General features: G+C 40.3%; 1 protein-coding gene across 5 annotated transcripts in view; it reads right to left on the bottom strand.

The window, feature by feature from the left end:
• The window catches only part of LOC127624791 (pleckstrin homology domain-containing family G member 4B-like), a 52,110-nt gene that overhangs the window by 10,033 nt on the left and 24,196 nt on the right, over positions 1 to 17,881 (bottom strand). For all 5 annotated transcript variants that reach the window (XR_007968224.1, XM_052099682.1, XM_052099679.1 and 2 more), the window contains 15 exons: positions 13,714 to 13,911; positions 11,540 to 12,839; positions 10,873 to 11,043; positions 10,412 to 10,535; positions 9,386 to 9,479; positions 9,140 to 9,226; positions 8,840 to 8,956; positions 7,127 to 7,225; positions 6,805 to 6,956; positions 6,278 to 6,416; positions 6,009 to 6,131; positions 5,594 to 5,785; positions 2,426 to 3,237; positions 330 to 579; positions 140 to 223 (listed from right to left, as the gene is read on the bottom strand). Coding sequence is in view for 4 of the 5 variants with exons in the window: in XM_052099682.1 (XP_051955642.1) it covers positions 140 to 223; positions 330 to 579; positions 2,426 to 3,237; positions 5,594 to 5,785; positions 6,009 to 6,131; positions 6,278 to 6,416; positions 6,805 to 6,956; positions 7,127 to 7,225; positions 8,840 to 8,956; positions 9,140 to 9,226; positions 9,386 to 9,479; positions 10,412 to 10,535; positions 10,873 to 11,043; positions 11,540 to 12,839; positions 13,714 to 13,911 (3,942 nt within the window). In the remaining variant the exon portion in view is untranslated. The remainder of the gene's footprint in view (positions 1 to 139; positions 224 to 329; positions 580 to 2,425; positions 3,238 to 5,593; positions 5,786 to 6,008; positions 6,132 to 6,277; positions 6,417 to 6,804; positions 6,957 to 7,126; positions 7,226 to 8,839; positions 8,957 to 9,139; positions 9,227 to 9,385; positions 9,480 to 10,411; positions 10,536 to 10,872; positions 11,044 to 11,539; positions 12,840 to 13,713; positions 13,912 to 17,881) is intronic.

Below are 17,881 nucleotides of genomic sequence, written 5' to 3'. Positions count from 1 at the left end.
ATCCAATCGGGACATCCCCACTATGTTTTTAATTATTTTTACATATTGTGTCCTTTCGCTTAGAGATGGGGACAGGTTCAGGAAAAGATGAAAGCCAGACCCAAATCTATGTCACCTGCTTTAACCGAAGGCTCCTTACCTTAAAGTATTTATGATGTTGGATGAGGGCATCTGACTGGGGTTTGTTCTTGCTGTAAAGAGCGTAGAGTCCAAAACTCTCTCTCTGTTTTAACACATATTTTTATTAAAAGGTTAAAAATGATATTCTTAGGAAGTTTTAAGTGAAAGTGGCATAATGATCAAAAATGTAATAAAAATAACGTTCTTACGTGTTTTAGGAAACAGCGCCCGACTCTCAGCGGCTCTGCCCGACACGTCTCCAGTTCCAGCTGAAAGTGTTGTCCATGAAAGTCGTATAGTTTCTCCAGGTTACCAAAGATCCGACCACGCTGACCGCGCAGATCCTGAGGCACGTCAGGTCTGGCCAGCAGGGGGAAGTAGTGAGTCAGGATGTAGGCCAGAGAGCGCACATACTCCACCTCCGTCATCAAGAGCTCCTCCATGATACGATGGAGCTTCCTGTCAGCAAATACATTTGTAACATTTTTTAAATATATTAAAAACATTGAGCCAAAGTCGCTACTCAATATTCCATAGTACCATGCAGAGGTGGGTGGTAGCGCACTACATTTACAATGGGCAGCATTCCTGTTGTTACATTATTGAGTTTAAATTGAATTAATGCATAATTTATTGAGAGATTATTGAATGGGACATTTACGACAGCAATATATCTGTGCACTTTGTCCCACGTCCCGTATGTCATGAGCAGTATTTATGCATTTACCCTGCGCCCTTGCGGGGTATTGCAAAACTATCTTAACTACTTTGGGCTGATTAACTGTATAAATCTATGTAAAAATCCACGTTAAGTGTAAATGCCTTTTGCTCTGCAGTTTACATAATTGGCAACAGTTGCACGAACAGACAGCTTTTCTGCACGTGTGAGGCGATCGTATGGCAAAGAGAGTGTTGCGCGGCCGGTGTTGGTGTCCTATGCTGGCTATGTACTCTGCGTTTAGTAAGCAGCGGTACTGTATATAGAACTAATTATCTAAATTCTTTCAACACTAGAAACCGTAACTACACTGAACTAACAACAAAAAGCTATGAAATAGCAAAAGTAGGCATTAATAAAACATGATATTGGTTTATACTTCAGCATTATATATAATGTCCTTGTGGGACATTATTCACATTTTCACCATAATAGTTACTAGAAAGGTTTCCAAACCTCTCTTCTTATTGACAAATTCAAGAGCCCTTATAGGTATAGTTCACCCAAAAATGAAAATGATCTCATCATTTACTTTTACCCTCATGCCAGATGTGTATGAATTTCCTTCATCTGCTGAACACAAATGAAAATATTTTGTGAATGGGTGCCAACATTTTAAAGCTAAAAAAAAATCACTTAAGTCAATATAAAAGTAATCAATAAGACTCCAGTGGTTAAATCAATATCTTCAGAAGTGATGTGATAGGTGTGGATGAGAAACATAACACTTTCACATTCGTCTTCTTGTGTTTTTGGTGATTTGCATTCGTCTCTGCATATCGCCCCCTGCTGGGCAGGGAGAAGAACTTCTAGACAAAATTTACTTAAATATCAATCTGTTTCTCACCCACACCTATCATATCACTTCTGAAAATATTGATTTAACTACTGGTGTCATATAGATTACTTTTATGATTCCTTTATGTGCTTTTTGGAGCATCACAATTTTGGCACCCATTCACTTGCATTGTACTGACCTACAGAGCTCAAATATTCTTCTAAAAATCATAATTTGTGTTCTGCAGAAGAAAGGAAGTCATATCTGGGATGGCATGAGAGTGAGTAAATGATGAGAACATTATCATTTTTGAGTGAACTACCCCTTTAAAGTTATATCTTAGCCAGAATTTTATATTCTGTCATCATTTCTCTACCCTCATGATGTTCCAAACCCATGTGACCCTTTGTATTTTGTGGAACACAAAATATGTTAGACAGAATGTTAGGGACTGACAGTCTCGGTCACCATTCACTTTCAAAATATAGAAAAAAATTCTTCTGAAAGTAAATAGTGACTCAAGCAAACATTCTGTCTAATATCTCCTTATTGTGTTGCATGGAAGAAAGAAAGTCATACAGTTTTGGAACAACATGATGATGACAGAATTTCCCTTAATAATAATAATAATAATAATAATTCTGTAGTACATGTTGAATGTGTATTATGTAATGGAATCTAGGGGAGTTAACGTCCATTATGTCATTTGTGAAAGTAGCAAGTTAATACTTGAGTACTCTTTTTAATTGGATACTTTTTTACACTTACTCAAGTAATTATTTATGTTACTTTATGTTTTTATAACTCACATGGTTCTGCTTGGGCTCCCTGTGGTGGATGCAGCTTTTTCTCCATCAGTTTTCCAACTGTCTCCAAACAGAGTGACATCTCTCGCACCCTCTTTCTCTCCACGGGGCATCTCAGAGCAAAAGCTGCCATTTCGAGTGTTCTGGTACCGCTGGACAGCCTGCTGCTGGTTCTGGGAGAAGGCTGGTTCCATCTCATGTTCAGAACCTGACCCTACAATGGGTTTCTGGTCATGGGCTTCTTTTTTAACAACATTTTTACCCTTTTGGGTGCATTCTGTCTTAGTTTCTTTTGCCTTTTGTGAATTTTTGGACGTTTTCCGGCTTTTGTGGTCTGACCTGAAGTTGAAGCAGCTCACATTACCGTGGATACTATCTCTCGCGCGACATGCCCTGCTCTCCGACCGATCAGACGCAAACACTGGTAGGTCCTGCTCATGTTGTACAGGTTCTTCTATTGGCAATCCACTAACGGGCTCTGTCCCCTCACCTGGAGTCATCTCCTGCCAATCAGAGCGGTGTCGACCAGGTGTGACTGTGAGGGAAACCTGCAGAGCTTCTTCTAGAAGCATCAGTCTGTCCTCCAGATGTTGTCTGACCTCCTGATAGTGGAGCCAAGCGGTGTTCCACACCTGTAGCGCTCTGGAGCTAGACAGAGAACATGCCTGCACTCTCATATCCTGGAAGTGCTCTGGTGAAAACTCATCTAACCTCTGCAGGTAAGCCTGGAGCTGCAGCCAACTCTCTTGATCCAGGGAGCAACAAAACTGCTCCTGTTCCAAATACTGTCTGCAGTCACTGGCCACAGCTGAAGCCTAAAAACAAGTATTGATTTGTTTGATACTTGATTAGATGAGAAATATTGTGACAAAAAAAAAAATTTGTGCAATTTTGGGTTCCAGAAGTAAAACTCCCATTATTCTTTTTCCATAGGCATATACATTTTTTATAATTACTTAAAAACTTTTAATGACAGACCTACAATGAGTTTCGAGGTTGTTATTCGATGGTATCTGCTTCTATTTAAGCCATCAATCCACGTTATGTCCATTTCCAAGTTTTAAAACATTTTGTTTAATAGCAGAATTTCTGGTGAAGAACTACACTACCCATGATCCTGATGGGAAACACTCCACCAATCAGAGTTGTGGCCAACAAAGTGCACCAAAAGAGCTCTGCATGACCACGATGCACTGTTAATGATTCAATTGAGCCATTCTCTCTATAATCAAACTACTTATATATTTGTATATATCTAAATATTTGGCGCTACTTTGTTTTTTATGCTTATAATCAACAAATTTAAACCAGTAGTTTTATATTTTTCCATCGTTTGTAATTTGATTACGTCATTTACAGTGCTTCGTGTGATTTTAGACAATTTCCTTTATTAAAGATGGCACAGTAAATACACAGCGGGTTTCTCAATTCTAAGAATGCCGAGAACGGACTTGTGTTTTTATAAATATCAGTAGCTTGGACCTTGGAAGAACGAACTCAGAAGGACAGGATGACGAAGAACGCATCTATTGCGAGTTTTGAGACGTGTTGCGATCTTCCTGTTGTGCAATTGACAGTCACGCCACGTTTGAATCCAGTGAGAGAACTACTGGCATTATTAAACCATTGACAGCATTAATATCATCACACCAGTGAGGTTTTGCAGGACTAGTGACACGTTAAAGAGTAAAGTCTGTAAATACTTGTTTCTTCCATATTTATTACTGTATTCAAATGTTGAAGGAGTATAATGACTCTCACGAACCGTCAGACTTTCGCAAGCTTACAGCGGGAAACTCTTGAGGAAAAAACTTAATTATAAATGTCCATCATCTGCCACTGTAGTACCGAGTTCTGCAGTTTACATAATTGGCAACAGGTGCACAAACAGACAGCTTTTCTGCGCGCGCACAGCGAGATGCACACGTGAGAGGTGTGTTGGTGCGAGGCGATCGTATGGCAAAGAGAGTGTTGCGCTGCAGGTGTTGGTGTCCTATGCTGGCTATGTACTCTGTGTTTAGTAAGCAACGGTACTGTGTATAGAACTAATTATCTAAATTCTTTCGACACTGGAAACAGTAACTACACTGAACTAACAACAAAAAGCTAAGAAATAGCAAAAGTAGGCATTAATAAAACATGATATTGGTTTATACTTCAGCATTATATATAATGATACGGTATCCTCGATTTTAAGGACACATCCAGGTCATTTCCTGCATTCTCTGTACTTGCTTTCTTGGGAACTAAAATTGAACTTTGGCAGTGGATGATGATGTAGAACGAGTCCACGAGAAGGTAAGAATGCACATTGAGAAACAGCCACTGTCTTGTACCGTCATCTTTATGTCTGATTTTCAAATGCTTTTTTATTTCAAATCAAAGTTTGTAATGGCACGATTTACCTTGAAGCTGGTTGGTTTGCTTCATGGCTTAGATTAGGATTTCATAAAAACCTCTATGGAAGAAATTAATGGGAAAATATTTCTGGAAGGCTGAAAAAGTAGAGTCTATTGCAGTCTGTTGCAGACTATTGGTACTGCACTGCTAATAGGATGTTAAGCAAGAACGTTGAAAAGTAAGGTAGGATTGTCATTGTTGAATCACTTCCTGAAATTACCAAAGGAAAGGAAATACATGGTGACTACTTAAAATATACATCAGTCCACTAGGTGGCAACTATTTCTTATTTGCAGTGTCCAGATCCACTAAATTAGCATGATACTAAATTATGCTTCATTATTGTCACATGACTATGACCTCATTACTTTACATGTTTATTTATTCAGCCAGTGGCATCATGATATCATCTTTACATTTACATTTATGCATTTGGCAGATGCTTTTATCCAAAGTGACTTACAGTGCACTTATTACAGGGACAATCCCCCCGGAGCAACCTGGAGTTAAGTGCCTTGCTCAAGGACACAATGGTGGTGGCTGTGGGGATCGAACCAGCAACCTTCTGATTACCAGCTCAGCGCTTTAGCCCACTACACCACCAAAAATGAGCACTTTCAGCATCATCGACACTTTCAAAGGCAAAAGGCCAAGTAGAGCATAGTACATTGATACACTATTCCTTTTTGTACCCTGTATAGTTTTGTACAGTATAGTACTTTTTTGAACAACCACTATCCAAGAAACAAACAAAAACCTGTTAAGACGTACCCTTTCACAAAAGTGGCAGATATACACCATAGTCCCGAGCTCATCACAGCACCGTTCTGCTCGGGACAGGAAGTCGGTCAGACTGGATTTAAAGATGGACACCATGCTGTAAAACACTTCTGTCTCAGGATAGCTTGGCCCCTGCACACTCTCTGCATCCGACACCAACATCATCGCCTGATGCTTTCGCTCCTAATATTTACACAAATACACATTACAAGAACACCACTAAGAAATTGAACGCTACAAATTATTTTTGTTAACATTTTAAAGTAGTACACTACACATCAGGATTGATAGGAGAGATGATGTGTAATCTTTTTAAAGATAACGTTTGCATCATTGCACCATGAAGTGCAATGTGACTAGGTGACTCTACAAGTGGGACGTGCTGTTGCTCAGTGTTTAGGTTTACATTTGCTTCTGCAAGAAAAGCTTTGAAGCTCTGGAGTGTTTGCTGGATTCGTTCACTGGTGTCGTCCACAGATTCAGCCTGCTGAAGCTGCCTCTCTCCTTCTGTGTCAAACCATTCTTTAATCTACAGAGAGTCCGACAGAAAGATTCTCGCTTGTAAACTAGTCAAACTGCAATGATGAACATTTGTTGTATTCTTTGACATGTTTTGTTGTTTCATTATTTGGCCACTCAAGTGTTTGGTGCGTACAGGAAGATCTGTAGTTGTACCTTGGTGAACCTGGACTCCATTTCTCTGAGCTGTAACAGGAAGTTCAGGTGTTGCAGGGACATGTTGGACCTCCTAGCCAGCACATGTACCTGCTCCTCAAGTGCATTATACACACCAGTCACTGTATCAATCACCTCACTGAGGGAAAAACACATGAGATGCCTCATAACATTTGACTGCCAGGTGTAAATGCAATCCAGCTAAAGAATGTCCAGAAACTATCCTGATATGAAACACAAGCTAATGCTAAAACATGGAGGACACTGGGTTTGTTCACATGTATTATTTGGTGAATGCTAGCCAACTAGCTTACAATAATGGAATTTTGTTGTTTTCTCTGTGTAAAAATGTACAATAAGCATCAAATAGTTACAGATATAGGTAAATGTAATGGCGAGCAATAATATGGTAGCTGCATTTAGAAATATTAATAAAGCCAGGATTCACTATTTCAACTATACTCTTGTCCGCCATGTTTTATGTTTACATCTTCTCCCAACTCGGAAACTCGGGTGTGTGTTGTTACCGGCTCTGCTCACAATGCGGTGACCTCACATCAGTTTCCCTCCTCAGCCTCGCCAGCATGGTTCCGCCTTCTCTTTGCAAGGCAACCAATCGGATGTCTTCCAGCACATCCTTCATCAGGGCTCTCTGTTCTATAATGCACTGTTGGACATCCTGATTAACAAGCACAGGAAGTGATTACGATTTCTGAACTGTCAATTCACTGTTATTCACAACTTTTATTGAGGGCCATACCTATTTTAATCTCTTTTGAGAATAATATGGTGGTAGGTCCAATCTGGGAGAATTTAATTTAGGAGCAGATAAAAATGTTTAACAATTACCTGCACCGTTTCGATTTTATGAACACCTTCCAGTTTCTTTATAGCTCCTGATAGCAGGGCTGAAGCATCTTGCAGGTCTGATACAAACGGATAGAGTTTCTGTAAAGCAAAAGATGTTTAATATTGCATGGTAAATGGTAACAGTCTACACTTTTATAGCGCCTTTTAACCTTAGCGGTATTCAAAGTGCATTACACTGCATCTCATTCACCCATTCACACACACATTCACACACCAATGACACGCAAGGCGCTAGCCTGCCATTGGGAGCAACTTGGGGTTCGGTGTGGTGTGGTGTGGTGGTGTAGTGGGCTAAAGCACATAACTGTTAATCAGAAGGTCACTGGTTCAATCCCCACAGCCACCACCATTGTGTCCTTGAGCAAGGCACTTAACTCCAGGTTGCTCCGGGGGGGATTGTCCCTGTAGTAAGTGTTTTGGATAAAAGCGTCTGCCAAATGTGTAAATGTATGACCCATGGACACTTCGGTATGTGGCGTTGTGTGGGCTGGAATTTGAACCACCAACCCTGCGATTAGTGGACAACCCGCTCTACCACCTGAGCCACAGCTTGGTAAAAAACAATGCATTTCAATGTTTGATTTTATAGAACATTTATTTTTTTACGATTATTATTATTTTTAAACTGTGTTGGGTTGCCACTTGATGCCCAATGTAAAATCTGGGTCCTAGAGCAATTTGAAAGTAAAACAGATCATTATTTTTCAAACAATGATTGATATAGTAACCTACAAGAATAATATGCACAAGAAAATTGAGGCCAGATTGGTTAAAAACTTTGAATGCACGATCTTATGCTGATTGTGCTCATGTAGATCATGTAAATGGCTAAAACGGTTTTCCTATATTGTGGAAACGTCATAAATTATGTAATGAATAAAACGATTGACACAAAGATTTTGGCCCATTACCCTGATTTCACGTTGCAAGTAAACAGCTTTACAGCCGTTCTTACGTGCTTATCCAATGTGCGCAAATGTTGTGCGAATGACTAATTACGTATTGATGTCAAAAGCATAAAAATTAGCAAGACGTTCAAAGGGAAGCTCAAGTCTTTCTTTGGGGTAAACGAGTTCCTCCTGTGCCTCCATGTAGGACTTCCTGTACCGACACTCTTGGACTTTGGTCCCTTGTCTGTGTTTCCTCTGCATGCATGGCGTACAGGGGTCCTCTGCAAACCTAACGGTACATACACAAGCTGTATTGTCCCTGGTGGCTCCATTAGAACTTGAGGAACCTGCTCAGTTTTCCATTAGAGGAGTATGAGGTTGTGCCCATGTCCTGGAGTATCCTTGGGTTTCTTTGGGGAGGTCCATTGGGTCATCTAAATTACCTACAAAACTGCCTTTATTTCTGCTGTTCCACATGTTTGGGGAAACCCAACCCACAGGACGTATGCCAGGCTGGGCTAGGTCCATCTCACTGTGTCTAGAACTACTGCTGCTGTCTACCAAACGTAAGGACACAGCTATACCATCCTTTGCAGGACAAATCCGTGTCTCAACTGAGAAAGTCGAAGGGGTTGTGGTAGCACCCTGTTTGTGGGACAAACTTGAGAATATCCCAAGGATTCAAATCTCATTTAAACACAGTTTCTTGAATTGCCGAATTTAAAAAATGCTGATTTTTGGCAGATATCAGCGTATTAGTATGCATGTAAAGCACTAATTAAAATTGTACACAATACTGTACCTGATGGATTTGTATCCAGTCAGCATGATCGTAAGGCAATGACCCCTGTAGGGCTGCAGTCAGTTGACTGGCGTCCACTTTTTTATAAAGTGCCTTGAATGAGGTCACGATTTCCATCTGTTAAGGATTGAAGACACAGTCTGTTAGAAATGGTTTAATAGCTAGAAATCAAAACATTGCAAAGTGGTATTTTGGTAAGTTACTTTATTTAAAGAAGGTAACATTCACTTTTATATGAAGAAAACTATTGAAGCCAAGTATAAGCGTGCACGTAATTAAATCAAGTAAAACTCTACTGACCGTTACGCCGGGTGTTTTCTCATGTCTGTGGCTGCTGTCCTTATTAACCAGCAGTAGAACCCAGTGCACAGCGTGAGGAGTGACTTCCTGTAAAAACGACTTGAGATTCTCATACACACTTTAACTAAAAACACTTCAGTGCATTGCAGATATTTTTTTAATAAAGATGTGAAAAGTGTTTCTTTGTTTAGCATGGTTCTTCTTTGGTATTAATTGGGAATCTGGAAGGAGTGTGGTCATACTCACCTGCACCATTAGGAGAGCTTTGCTGAACTCCGGGTGAACTGGCTTCTTCCGTGCAACAAACACAACCGTCATCCCAAGGTCTTTCATCTCTTTTCTAGTAATCATACAGTTAACATTAGATTTACATTTACATTTATGCATTTGGCAGACGCTTTTATCCAAAGCGACTTACAGAGCACTTATTACACGGGCAATCCCCCTGGAGCAACCTGGAGTTAAGTGCCTTGTCTAGGACACAATGGTGGTGGCTGTGGGGATCAAACCAGCAATCTTCTGATTACCAGTTTACCAGTTATGTGGTTTAGACCATGTGGCAGCGAGGGCGTGGTCAAGCACCCGTTCGGGAGAGGAAAGCGGTAAGGGCGCTTACACCGGAGCTAAACACCTGTCTCTAATTCCAGTGAGCACGAGGAGAGCGGCATAAAAGCAGACACAGGGCCTCCAGTCGAGAGAGCCCGACAAGCCAATCCAGTGTGCTTGTGTTGTGTGACACTTTTGATCCCGGGTTTCGGCACCAGTGTAACAACCCTCACGGGAAGGAGGACAGGAAACGAGGCTTCAACAAAAAGGTAAGGCTTTAATTGCCGTCTTCCTCACAACAGTCTACAAAAGTGTTGACCACGCCCCCGCTGCCACGGACCACTACACCACCACCACTCCTTTTCCTTAACAGAGTTACAAGTTAAGCAATGGGTTTTATCCAAAGTGACTTCTTTCAAGGTGTACATTATATCAGATTGTGTTTTTCTTTGGGAACCGCACCAAGAACTTTGGTGTTGCTTGAGCCATGCTCTAATAAGTTGTATTGCAATAAACAGTATATAGATAGCAAGGTGGCTAATGAACAATTTATAGATATTGGACATTTATTTTACACAACATTTACTCAAAATACATTTGAAAGCTTTCTATGTGAATGCTGTATAGTATCCATTAATAAGGATGTTGAATATTGGCCAGAATATGAGTGTCTCACTAGTGAACATCACCATGTGAGTGTAAACGTATGCATTTGAGATGTTGTACCTAGTGATGGTGTAGAGATACAGAATTAATTTGCAGAGCTCCTGGCTGGAAATAAGAGCTGAACCCCAGACTTGATGATCTCCATAAATCTCCAGAACTGCCCTGCCTGACCGATCCTGACCACCTGGAGAAGACAGATCAGGTTATTGCTGTCCAGGTTCATCCATTTTCAACTTGGGTTTAATGATGTGATTCTTGAATTTTACAGTTTCAACTATAGTAGGCTGCAGGTACTTCTCATGTTATGGCCTGCATACGATGAAGTGATGTGAAATTCAGCAAATCTTCACACAATGTCACAATTGGACATCGCCATTCATTTAATAGGATAGATATTAAATTAGATTTGTAGTTTCTGTAAAAATATATTTTATTAAAATATTCTATGATTTCAAAATATATAAACAATAAACACTAGAAATAGCTATTGCCATTAGAGATGTTGGGTTTTGTGTATTTACCTGTAAGACACAGCAGTCCTGAGTGTAGGAGGCCATCTGCTTTAAGTGAAGGAGGTGTAGAAGATCTGGATGGTGGCTTCTCTTTGTCAGTCTGTGCGGTTAAGGTGTCTGAAAGATTTATTTGGGGTCCAGTAACCGCAGGTGGTAGAGTTTTTGGGTCCTGAGGGCCATCTTCAAAGGAATAATACAGTCAGCAACCATTAAACATACTGTGGCGAGGAGGAGGGCGGGGCCAGGCATCCATAATAAAGGCACGGCCCCGCCCTCCTCCTCGTCACACATACATTTAAACATGTTCAAAGAGATCTTTAAACTTAAACTACTTAAGTAAGAGTAAAAAGAGTAGCTCATTTAAAAGTACTCATGAGTAGTGGGTATTCTGAGTTGCAAAATCTATGCCCCATTATAATGAACACTGTATGCCAACTTCATCACTTATCCATGATAAACACTAAAAATAAAAGGGAGACACGATAACAGAAATTGAAAGATTAAAAGTTATTTTCAATACACTGATCACCATTTATATCGTAATGTATGAAACAATTAAATTAATAACAGTTTATGTGTATGGTCTATGTTTCCCTTAATGCCTACAGAGCCTTATTGTTGTGCATAAAACATGTTCAAACAATGCCAGGAATGCAAACAAATGCTAAATAAGAACCTTGCTTCTGTAGTCTTCTTCTGTTAATCTTCGGAGACACAAGTCCAAAAGCTGTGGTCTTCTTCCCTGGCACCACATGAAGCCTTGGAATCATTTCTTTGTAGCTGTTTCTGTCCACCTCGGTTGTTTGTCCTTGGACAACAATGTGACATTTTTCAGAAGTCCCAACCACAGGTGGAGTCAAATTTAGTATTCCTTTACCACTATCTATCCTGTCCTGAGAAATGTTCTGAGTCCATTCCCTACATCCTTCATTCAAGCATTTACCAAGGCTGTAGCTCTGCTGACACATTTTCAAGGAATCACTACAAGCTGGAGTTTCCAGAGCAGGTCTGTGAAGGGTTCTAGAATCAGCAAGACGTTCAAAGGGAAGCTCAAGTCTTTCTTTGGGGTAAACGAGTTCCTCCTGTGCCTCCATGTAGGACTTCCTGTACCGACACTCTTGGACTTTGGTCCCTTGTCTGTGTTTCCTCTGCATGCATGGCGTACAGGGTTCCTCTGCAAACCTAACGGTACGTACACAAGCTGTATTGTCCCTGGTGGCTCCATTAGAACTTGAGGAACCTGCTCGGTTTGACTTTAGTAGAGGAGTATGAGGTTGTGCCCATGTCCTGGAGTATCCTTGGGTTTCTTTGGGGAGGTCCATTGGGTCATCTAAATTACCTACAAAACTGCCTTTACTTCTGCTGTCCCACGTGTTTGGGGAAACCCAACCCACAGGACGCATGCCAGGCTGGGCTAGGTCCATCTCACTGTGTCTAGAACTACTGCTGCTGTCTACCAAACGTAAGGACACAGCTATACCATCCTTTGCAGGACAAATCCGTGTCTCAACTGAGAAAGTCGAAGGGGTTGTGGTAGCACACTGTATGTGGGACAAACTTGACAAATCTTCTTGGTTTGAAGGTGCAGAAGAGGCCATACTCTGGTACTTCTCTTCAAATTCAGGGGTGGCCACCTTTTCCCAGGGCACCTTGACTATACCCTGCTCGGTTTTGAGGATGCAACGAGTGAGAGGCGTTCCATGTCGTCCCGCATTGAGATCCCTGAGCCAGTTCTTGCTGAAGATACTGGGGTAAGAAGTCTCAGATATTTGTATCTCCTCTAGTTCACGTTCCTCTTCATTAATAAGGCTCTGGACCACAATGCGGGTGGCCTGGTTCCCAAAAGGCACAACCTGCAGGTAGAAATCTCCTGGTCTGAGCAGCAGAGGGTTAATAGCAGCGAGCTGGATCACAATCCGATTGTGTAAACATAAGGGCCAGCCAGCACAACGGAACACCTTCTCGGAGTACGGAGCCTGTTCAGGACATACAAAGGATCTACTTAAACACAAGTTTAGATATCTAGATGATGGATTTTCAAAGAAAGGATGTCAGTAACATTTGCCACTTTAATGTTCTATCTATATTGTTCTACTCTAAGTATTAGTGTAATGGGTGTATTTTCAACATGATCACACAGGTACAATTTTAAAGGTTGCTTCTGAAATTTCATGTACCCTGAAATGAATACGATTCTGCCGTATTACTGACAAGTGCCATCCCCCATCAGAAATGTTTTCATCAAAAAAAAATTGAAATTACCTTCCCCTCTAGTGCTACTGATAGAGAGTTGCGCTAGCAACCTCCGAAACATAGATTCTGGTCCCATGGGAACCAGGAAGTAATCACGTTTACAAAGACAATGGTGAGGTAGAATTTGCTCTAAATTCAAATTTGTATTCAACTGATGGTAAGGTTCCGGGTTGGGGTTTGGGTTAGGTGGTATTATTAATAACATTTGCATTCCTATTGACTATATTGTATCAATTATAACTAAAAATACAACTTGCTTTTGGCGCCCCTCTGTGAACATTTCTGAAACTGGACCTCACACCTGTACATACATTCAACAAAACTTCCAGCTTTGGCCACTGGGAGCAGTGATTCGAGTTCAGAAGAACTTTCAACTTACTGTTGCCAAATTCCCAGTGAGATCAGTCTGGCATTTTACAGCATTGATATACAAACTGCAAACAATTTTCTTACTTTTTTTCTTCTTGTTTTTCAGTAAAAATATATATTTTTATATATAAGTCTTGTTTTTAGATAAATCTTACATCTATTTTGCTTTAATTACTTATCCAATATATTTGGTCTGATCCACAATGATTTTTTCCCTCCAGTACTCACACAGGCCGCCTGCTGCACACTCTCCAGAAGATGTCTGGCAGGGATGAGGAAGTCGGTCAGACACCGGAGGGCGTCTCCATGGTAATGTCCATCAATGACCCGGAAGAGCTGGCTGAGGACAGTTGGGGCCGTGACCTCAAACGGTGGGTAGAGGACATGCAGACAGCTCTGGATGGATGCGTCCAATGGGTCTGAGTTCTGATAAAAACATATACAATTGAAGTCAGAAGTTTACAGACACCATAGCCAAATAAATTTAAACTCAGTTTTTCACAATTTCTGACATTTAATTTTATGTCAGAATAATGGTAGAGAGAATTGTTTATTTCAGATTGTATTTCTTTCATCACATTCCCAGTGGGTCAGAAGTTTCCATACAATTTGTCAGTATTTGGCAGCATTGCCTTTATATTGTTTAACTTGGGTCAAAAAGTTTGTGTAGCCTTCCACAAGCTTCTCACAATAAGCTGCTGGAATTTTGTCTCATTCCTCCAGACAGAACTGGTTTAATGGTGTCAGGTTTGTAGACCTCCTTGCTCACACATGCCCACAAATGTTCTATCAGATTGAGGTCAGGGCTTTGTGATGGCCACTCCAATACCTTTAATTTGTTGTCCTTAAGCCCTTTTGCCACAACTTTGGAGGTGTGCTTGGGGTCATTGCCCATTTGGCAGACCCATTTGCGACCGAGCTTTAACTTCCTGGTTGATGTTTTGAGATGTTGCTTCAGTATATCCACCTTATTTTCCTTCATCATGATGCCATCTATTTTGTGAAGTGCACCAGTCCCTCCTCCAGCAAAGCACCCCCACAACATGATCCTATCACCCCCATGCTTCACGGTTGAGATGGTTTTCTTCGGCTCGCAAGCCTCACCCTTTTCCTACAAACATAACGATGGTCATTTTGTCCAAACAGTAACATTTTTGTTTCCTCAGACCAGATAAGTTGTTTACAAAAAGTAAAATCTTTGTCCCCAATATGCACTTGCAAACTGTAGTCTGACTTTTTATGGTGGTTTTGGAGCAGCCTTTCAGGTTATGTTGATATAGGACTTGTGTTACAGTGGACAAGTATAGATACTTGTCAATCTGTTTCCTCCAGCATCTTCACAAGGTCCTTTGCTGTTGTTCTGGGATTGATTTCCACTTTTTGCACCAAACTATGTTCATCTCTAGAAGACAGAATGCTTCTCCTTCCTGAGTGGTATGATGTCTGCGTGGTCACATGGTGTACGCACATGTGTACTATTGTTTGTACAGAGGAACGTGGTACTTTCAGGCATTTGGAAATTGCTCCCAAGGATGAACCAGACTTGTGGAGGTCAACAATTTTTTTCTGAGGTCTTGGCTGATTTCTTTTCATTTTCCCGTGATGTCAAGCAAAGAGGCACTGAGTTTGAAGGTAGGCCTTAAAATACTTCCACAGGTACACCTCCAATCGAGATGCTAATTGGCTAATTGCCTAAAGGCTTGACATAATTTTCTGGAATTTTCCAAGCTGCTTAAATGCACAGTTAACTTAGTGAATGTACATTTCTGACCCACTGGAATTGTGATATAGTCAATTAAAAGTGAAACAAAATATATGTAAACAATTGTTGGAAAAATTACTTTTCATGCACAATGTAGATGTCCTAAATGACTTGCCAAATCTATAATTTGCTAATATGAACTCTGTGGAGTGGTTAAAAACAAACAGTTATTTAGAAAGTAGGTCTTCATGTCATAGTTATAACAAAGAATCAATAACATGAATATGCATGATCTGTTTTTCCATCAACATGGCAGCCAATATGAATAATGAAGAATAACCACTGTCTCACCTAAAGCAGCAAAGTATTAGTGCAGTGTGTATTAACACATGATTCAACCACGTTTCTCTCAACGAATGTTGCATGCACGTTAGCGAGTTGATTGAAAGGCGATGTCTGTATCTAAAAGGTTATTGGCTCTTTTACCTACAATGTGGGACTTTTTTTTTAAATCCATTGACTGTTGGGTGCTCGAGCTTCTTGGTTGGACGTTCCAATTTCTCCCATTCATTTTAATAAAAGTGACTCGTCTCTGCGAAAGAGTCTCTGGCCTCAAAATCTATAGACCTACAATGCCCATCATGCACTGTGACTCCTCCCTGAAGTTTGCACATGTTTACTCCTGATTTCTCACAATACAGGGACAGTAGAGGTGTACAAAAGCAACGTGTCACTTTATTTAATGCGATGTGATAAATCGCAAAATGGCCAAACATCGGCCTGGACGATTTATAGGTCTATCACTCGGTCACAGGCAAATGGACTTAATATTTGAATGTGTTCGAATACATTTATTTTACATAACAGCCATTCATGCCATCTGAGATGTGATATATTTGTGAGACATGTTAAAGAAATGCTTAAAACACAGCATTATACAAATTACACAATCTAGGCACCAAATCCAGTTTATTGAAAAAAGCCCTTGTTTTAATATTATTTAACATATCACAGACAGACAGACAGACAGACAGACAGACAGGTGTCCACTAGTCATGCCTGGCACAGTTTGTAGTCATTTGGAGGGAAGTTTTCAGGATCATATTCATAGAGTCCTCCGACCCTCAAACCCAAATCCTCTTTTATAGTCTCTGGTTTTAGCTAGTCTGCTGTTTCAGCAGTGAGGGTCTGTGGGGTTAATGGACATTCCTGTCGGTGTCAAGAGGGGTCAAGAATGCACACACACACATATACACATTTAAACATATACGTATACACACAGCATAGGGGGAGTACATTAATGGACAAGGGCCCTAAGATGTTTGAAATACCACAAAATCCAGACATGAAATGTATCTTTGTGACCTTTCAGACAAAATATACAAAAAAGTTGCCCTTAAAGGGGCAGATTCACAGACTCACATTTATGTTTGCATGCAACCTGCAAGCCACAGCGAATAAGCTTCTCTCATGCACTCATGGAATGTGCAACGTCAAGTACTTAGACTTGAAATATACACACAAGTTGCTCTTATTATACATTACATCCTTTTTTGAAGCTTTAAAGCAGAATCACCATCCACCGTCATTATATTGAGAAAAAGGACAGGGATATTTACAGTCTTTGTGACTTTTGCAAAAAAAATAATTTAAAAACATTACGTGCTTCGTTGCACATTTGGCTGCCGTTTTCCAGTGAAATGTCCAGCGAGGGGCGCCAAAAGCGAGTGAAATTGTGTCATAATCAGACAAGGTTTTTAAGGTAAATAAAATGAATGTTTTAATGAGTAAAACATAACTCCCTAACCTAAAACTTAAACCTAAACCCAACCGATAGTGTCCTAAAAGCAAATCGGAGGTGAACAAAACAGACATCTTTACATTAAGACAACACCTAAACCTAACAAATAGTATCCTAAAAGCAAATGCGACATGAAGAGCACATCTCTGAAGCAACCTCGTTATTTTGTGATGCACTTTTGCCTCATGTATCAGTTAGCATGCTTGCCTGGGCTCAAGCCTCGATCTTCCAAGTCCGAAGTCCAACACTCTATCAAGTTGAATTGAATGGAAAATAATTGAAGTGAGGAAACCCAACTAAATAAAATAAAATAAATCTCAAATGTATCTCTTTCCATTAATAACTAGCTAGTACAATGAATGCTAGCATGCTAATAGAAAATGCTAAACTACAATTAGCATAGCAATTGCTCAGTGAGTAAAGCAACAGACTTGAGCATTCTTAATATGTACCTGTCCTCAAGCTAAGCTCAAGCTCCACTCTTCACCATTATGTTCACAAAATTTCCCCAAAACTCCAACATAAGAGAAACTCTTCTAAATCTCAAAACAACAAAACATTAAACGCTACAAGTCTCCCCCTTAGAAAGGAATGCTCCGGGTTCAATACAAGTTAAGCTCAGTCGAAAGCATCTGTGGCATAATGTTGATTACCACAAAATAATCTTGATTCATGCCTCCTTTTCTTTAAAAAAAAAAGAAGCAAAAATTGAAGTTACAGTGAGACACTTACAATGGAAGTGAATGGGGGACAATTTTCGAATGTTAAAATACTCACTGTTTCAAAAGGCAAAACGTTGAATCATATGGTTTGGAATAAAGGTCAAATGCAGAAAACCTTTTTTTGACACTGGATCCTGTCTTCCCCGTCACCCTGTATATTACTGACAGCTC

The sequence above is a fragment of the Xyrauchen texanus genome, chromosome 31 (genome assembly GCF_025860055.1).
Source record: "Xyrauchen texanus isolate HMW12.3.18 chromosome 31, RBS_HiC_50CHRs, whole genome shotgun sequence".
Classification (NCBI taxonomy): domain Eukaryota; kingdom Metazoa; phylum Chordata; class Actinopteri; order Cypriniformes; family Catostomidae; genus Xyrauchen; species Xyrauchen texanus.
The sequence above is the reverse complement of the archived record's forward strand: the minus strand, read 5'-3'. Positions and strand labels throughout refer to the sequence as shown.